The sequence below is a fragment of the Octopus bimaculoides genome, chromosome 6 (assembly GCF_001194135.2).
Source record: "Octopus bimaculoides isolate UCB-OBI-ISO-001 chromosome 6, ASM119413v2, whole genome shotgun sequence".
NCBI classification, from domain to species: domain Eukaryota; kingdom Metazoa; phylum Mollusca; class Cephalopoda; order Octopoda; family Octopodidae; genus Octopus; species Octopus bimaculoides.
In genome coordinates, this window is record NC_068986.1 from 37,010,145 (window position 1) to 37,016,463 (window position 6,319).

The 6,319-nt window shown below is 35.1% G+C and overlaps 1 protein-coding gene across 2 annotated transcripts in view; it reads right to left on the reverse strand.

Moving 5' to 3' along the window:
• The window catches only part of LOC106867500 (semaphorin-5A), a 308,833-nt gene that overhangs the window by 53,627 nt on the left and 248,887 nt on the right, over positions 1–6,319 (reverse strand). For both annotated transcript variants that reach the window (XM_052968682.1, XM_014912385.2), the window contains exons 13-16: positions 5,886–6,028; positions 4,880–5,078; positions 3,020–3,096; positions 287–423 (exon numbers count right to left, since the gene is read on the reverse strand). In XM_052968682.1, coding sequence (XP_052824642.1) covers positions 287–423; positions 3,020–3,096; positions 4,880–5,078; positions 5,886–6,028 — 556 coding nt within the window. The remainder of the gene's footprint in view (positions 1–286; positions 424–3,019; positions 3,097–4,879; positions 5,079–5,885; positions 6,029–6,319) is intronic.

Consider the following 6,319-nt stretch of genomic DNA (forward strand, 5'->3'; position numbering starts at 1 on the left):
ATATATATATATATATATATATATATATATATATATATACCCATATACACACACACACACACACATATATATATACACACACACGCATACACACACACACACACACACACACATATATATATATATACGCAACTATATTATGCCTGCACTTAAATATAGTGTAAATAAATGCCAGTAGAAACATTAGGTTAGATCAAAGTATATATATATATATATATATATATATATATATACACACATATAGATATTTATTTCATTTCGGAATATGAGTCAAAATGCAGTTTACCTGGTGTCTCCAGAACAGGACATGATGTGATATCCTGAAGCCAAAAGTGAGTCTCTAGCTGGTTGACTGGTGGTGTTGCACAAGTCTTGTTTATTTTATTCCATGCACAATAGGGATCCCGGGCCTGAAGACACATACTGTATTGAATTGGAAACCAAAACAAAGCACCTTAGCAAAGTTGCAACCGAAAAGTATTAGATAAGTTATAAAGACATCTCTCTCTCTCTCTCTCTCTCTCTCTCTCTCTCTCTCTTTCTCTCCCCCTCCCCATCACTATTCACATCTGAAGATCATTAATCAATTCATTAGTATACTGTAAACATTTGTCATATATCTTTCTCAGAATTCCTTTTGTCACTTCATTTTATTGGTTTCTATCCATTTCACAAATTAAAAAAATTCTTCCTGAATTCATTATATCAGAACTGAATGTTTGTTGTTCCAATTTCTTCATTTCTTTTTTTCCACAGCCAGAAGTCTTACTTAATAAGTTATTCATTCAACCATGAAATGAGAATGACATCAATTTTCAACATGATTGACTGAGATGAGTAGATCAATATACTTTGCCTTAGATCAATATACTCTGCCTCCTGGCAGCACAATGATCATAAAACAGCTTTAAACTTGCATGCATGTGTGTCTGTACACAGAAACACATCCACACCCACACACACACACATGGTGTGCTCAAGAGCACTAAAGCAAGCATAGACTAGATAGTCACCAAGTAGTGCTCAGATGTGTCTGAAACTCAAATGCCAACTCCTTCATCCAGGGCAGGTAGTATCACTGTAAGAAGCCAGCTATAAAAATTATCCTCGTTAAGTGCTAATTACATAACTGCTCAATTAAGATCATTCTTATAGCTGACTTCCTGCATTGAAGCTATCTTCCCTGGATAGTTTAAGTCTTGGATTTATTTGAGCAAAACTATAGTGTTCTTCAACACACTCTTGATATACATGATACAATCAATCAATCAACTAATCAATGTATGTATATGTGTGTGTGTGTGTGTGTGTGTGTGTGTGTGTGTGTGTGTATGTCATTGTTCAGTTTTATTTCAAGATTTCTTGCCAATAAAGAAAGAGCTGGTTTCTAACCTAGATCCGAGGCTCCTTCATTGGAATTTCAACATCAACAACAAGGTATGTATGTATGTATGTATGTATGCATGTAAAATGACTCCTGTCATTATGGTCCTTATTCTAAGTTATTTTCCAATTTTCGTATTTGTCAAGTGGAGACAAGTGATAGTGTTTAAGGCTCACAACATTAAGTATGGTAGTTCCTACTTTATACATCTTTCATGCAGACGGCATCCCTGAGAAATTTTTCCCATGTCATTATTTCCAACTGCTTAATCAGAAAATGTTTTTGTTTAGCCAAAATTCCATGCTGAATGCTCCCAGTTTTAGTGGAAGTAATGTGTTCTTGGAAATTTTAACATAATGCAAAATCTCCTAACATAGAAATTAATTTTTTTTATTGTAAAATGAGAATCCATTCCAATGGACTTTTCAAAAAAACAACCACTTTTATTCATATAGGTAACAATTTCTAAACATATATAGTACAGTATTTTATTGTCTGGGGAGAGTCATTCTGTTTTAATATCCTTATTAATTAACAATAACAATAAGTAAATGAGTGGAAATCAAATCAGTGAGTGTGTTAATTAATAAGGCATTGAAACAGAATGACTCTCCTCAGACATAATAAAATATGCTCCAACAAACGAATTCACATAAAGAATCTTGGAAACCAAATACAAAAATAAAATAGTAAAATATGTATGCAGAAAAAATATTTTCAAAGAAATACATTAGGAAATAAATAAGAATTATAATATCCTAAGAAGACTCATTCTTATCACAAAAGATATTGACTATATGTGAAGAGTGATGGAGGATGAAGGTTTCTTGCAGGATGAGGAACACTATCTCTTATCTTATAGTTCATCATCATCAACATAGGCTTGAGATTGATTTTCATAGAGTGTTATCTCTTTGTACAAATAAGTCTAGAAACTGAGATCACTGTAAGCTCTTCAATGAAATTTTTTTTTTAATATTATAGTCATGATTAGTGTCATTATTAGTAAAAACTTGCAGGCCTTCTTTAGCAATACTCTTTGCAGTCAATTTAAGTGGAGTTAGAGGAATTTTTGTATTCTCAGCTTGCTTTTGTTCTATTAGCATCGGCACCTCATTAGTTAAACACTATGGGACACTAGAAACACAACTACCTCATTCTCTATGAGTTCTTCAAACCTGACATCATTTTTAGATATCACAGTGTCTTTCCAAATTTGATGTACACTTTCTGCTGATGGAAAATTTATAGAGTTACAGATACAGTCTGGCCAAATATTTTTCAAAGTACCTTTCAAAAATGAAGACTTCACTTCATCCCATGGATTCAGTAATATTATCCACAACATTCATTTGTTGAACTTTTCTCAGAAGCTCTAAAACTAGGTTCATCCTACCTGTCAATTTCATAAATTACTTGAAGGTTCTTCTCGAATAATATGACTTGAAGTTAACTGTCAATCTTTGATCCACTGGCTGGATTGCAGTTGTAATTTTGGGATGTGTTAACTTCATTATATTTTGTTTTCAAATATCCTTTCTTCCCCACCCACTCTTGGTTAATTTTTCTATAATGGAAAAGCAACAATTTGAATTCATTTACAGAGTTATAAAATCTTTAGGGTTTTTTTTTTACCTCTTGGTTTTTAATCGATGACATCTCTCGAATGGTATCTTTATTAAAGTTCTGCTAGTTACAACATAGAGTGCTTTCTAGAAAGAAAAAAGCAAGAAAGAACAATAAAAATAAAGGAAATTACATGCATGCACACACACGCATATAAAGGAGTAAAATCTGAAATCCAAAGAAACTGGTGATGGTCTTTGAAAGAAAGCGCTACAGAGTACAGCATAAAGTGGAAGATCCTGGAGAAATGCAAACCATACTCCAATAGCAGCAGGAAGTGCAGGTAATGCTTGGTTGAGAAGGGAGTAATTTTAAAGGGTACCCAATGCAAGGCTGTTTACCTGAATAGCAGGACTGAGGTGTTTAATCGCTGCCTACATGAAAGGAAGTACATCCTATCATACCTGCACACACCACCATGACTGCAACCACAGGTCTCCAGCCTTGACCTCCCACCAATGCACCCATGTACACACATGCACACCCCTATAAGGTAGACACCCCACAAGATCGACTGTCTCCCAACACCCCCAACATATACCCCTTCATACACATTGTATCCCTACACATATATAGACCCAACTCACACACACACATTACACATCACACGCTAACATAAAACCCCCCACGACTTTAACCATTACAAAAAGAAAACAGTCCAACAAACAGCACACAACAAACGCCGTTATATATACCTACACCCTTGGAAAAATTTATGCATACGACACCACTACACACATCACACACCCCATCTCTACAGGAGTGCCACACTTAATAAAGCACACTTTCCCCACAAACACTTCAAGATAACTCTTACCAACCTCATAACATAGCCAACCAAGGGACACAATTCCTAACCTAATCCCTTGGCCCTTTTTCGTTCCACCACCATTTTCACAGCAGCAGCAAACCAGTCGTATTAATCCACCACCAACAATAGTGAGGAGTTGCCATATTCCCTTCCATATCAGGTGACTCTGATGAGCATAAGGTTATATAATCAGATTGTTACCTAACACTCCATTTTATTCCTTGTGCAAAATCAATTGGTAAGATCAGTCGTGGTGGATATATAATATTATACATTTTGGATTATATATATATATATATACACACACACACACACACACACACACACACACACATGCACATACATACATCTGCATCTATATACATATAAATATACATGTATATGTAGGTATTGGTTATAATTTTGTACAACAAGCAAAAAAATAAGTAATTGCTCGTTAAATATTGTCAAGTGGATATACATTTTTTAAAAAATTAAAGTTGATTTATGAACTGACTGCCAACATAGTCAACATTAGTAATAATAATAATAATAATGTTAGATCCTGATTTTTAAAATAGATGCACTGTATCTCTGCATGTCATAAGAGCTGTCTTAAAAGGGTTTGTGTCAGGTGGGGCATCTCAACCTAAAAGACTACCTCTAAAAGCTCTGTCCAGCATGCCATCACAGAAGAGAAAGAAAAAAGAAAGATGATGATGATGATGATAAGGATTACATTTTAATAATAATTTTGTGGAGCATAATCTAGTAAAGATAAACAGTATTAAAATGATGATGTTGATGACGATGATGAAGATGAAGACAAGAAGGGTAACAGCTATGATGATGACAATAACAGTTACGATAATGGCTTTAACAACGAGACAACAATGATGTTAAGGACAGTGATGATGATGGCTTTTAACATTGAGGATGGATAAGGTGACAATAGTAATGATGATGATGATGATGATGGTGATGGCATTAACAGAAATAATGACAATGATGATAGTGATATTGATGATGATAATGGTGATGGTGATGAAAATACTTTATGAAATCTAATATTAACTTACCTCTTCTCTAGATTTTATAATCGAGTTTACAGGTTCGTTTTGTCCCTTTGGAGTGATTCTGATTTCTTCTAAAATACAACTGAGATTCACTCGAGGAATATGGATCATCTTTTTAATATATCCATCTAAGGTGCCAATGAAGACAACAGAGAACTTTCCCTTCAGCGTGTAAACTGTATCAGCTATGATATGTGTCCACCTAAACAAGGCAAGTAAGAAGAAAAATTCAAAATAAGTCATTATTTACATTATTTGCAATACAAATGCTTTCATACACAAGAAATAATTTACTCGCTTGTTAATAATAATTTATTTACTTATGAAGTGGAGACGCAATGGTCTAGTGGTTAGGGCAGCGGACTCGCGGTCATAGGATCGCGGTTTCGATTCCCAGATCGGGCGTTGTGAGTGTTTATTGAGCAAAAACACCTAAAGCTCCATGAGGCTCTGGCAGGGGATGGTGGCGAACCCTGCTGTACTCTTTCACCACAACTTTCTCTCACTCTATCTTCCTGTTTCTGTTGTGCCTGTAATTCAAAGGGCCAGCCTTTGTCACACTGTGTCACGCTGAATATCCCCGAGAACTACGTTAAGGGTACACGTGTCTGTGGAGTGCTCAGCCACTTGCACGTTAATTTCACGAGCAGGCTGTTCCGTTGATCGCATCAACTGGAACCCTCGACGTCGTAAGCGACGGAGTGCCAACAACATCCCATATTATTTTCAGTGACACAAACATGTGTGTTTGTGTGTACATGTATAAGAAAGAGGGGAGTGAATGAAAGTAAAATCTGGTTAAAATGGGTTACATCAGCAATAATTTCTCCAAAGAAGTTTCTAGAAGAGTTTAATATGTTCATTTGCTATCAGGAGCAGCACAAAATTTTAATATTTTGGGGGTTTCCCCTTCATCAGAGAGGTTAGGAAGAGACAGATGAAATGATTGGTGTTGGTGATAGAGGTGATGTGATCATATACAAAGAATATAGTTTAATATTTGACCTACCTCTCACCCACACCCACAAAAGGAGGACGGTTAGTTACTGGCTGAACGGCATCGTTCATCATTTGATATTTCTCCGCATCTAGGAGTACTTGTGAGATATGGTTACTAAAGGAACGCTTACTGCTGCTTCCTGGACTGGGACACTGAAACAACACACAAACACATCATGTATATATATATAAATATATTACTTATATAAACTAAATTTTAGATATACCATTCAGTAGTGATGCATTTTTTTATAATTGTTTTTATTTTAATTACTCTTATAATTATAATCTAACATTAAATTAAAAGCAATTACTACACAGTCTCCGTTCTATGGAGTTTTACAAAGAAGCAATAAATATGATAATTAAAGATGGTATCTTACTCATTTCTCTCTCTCTCTCTCTCTCTCTCTCTCTCTCTCTCTCTCTCTCTCTCTCTCTCTC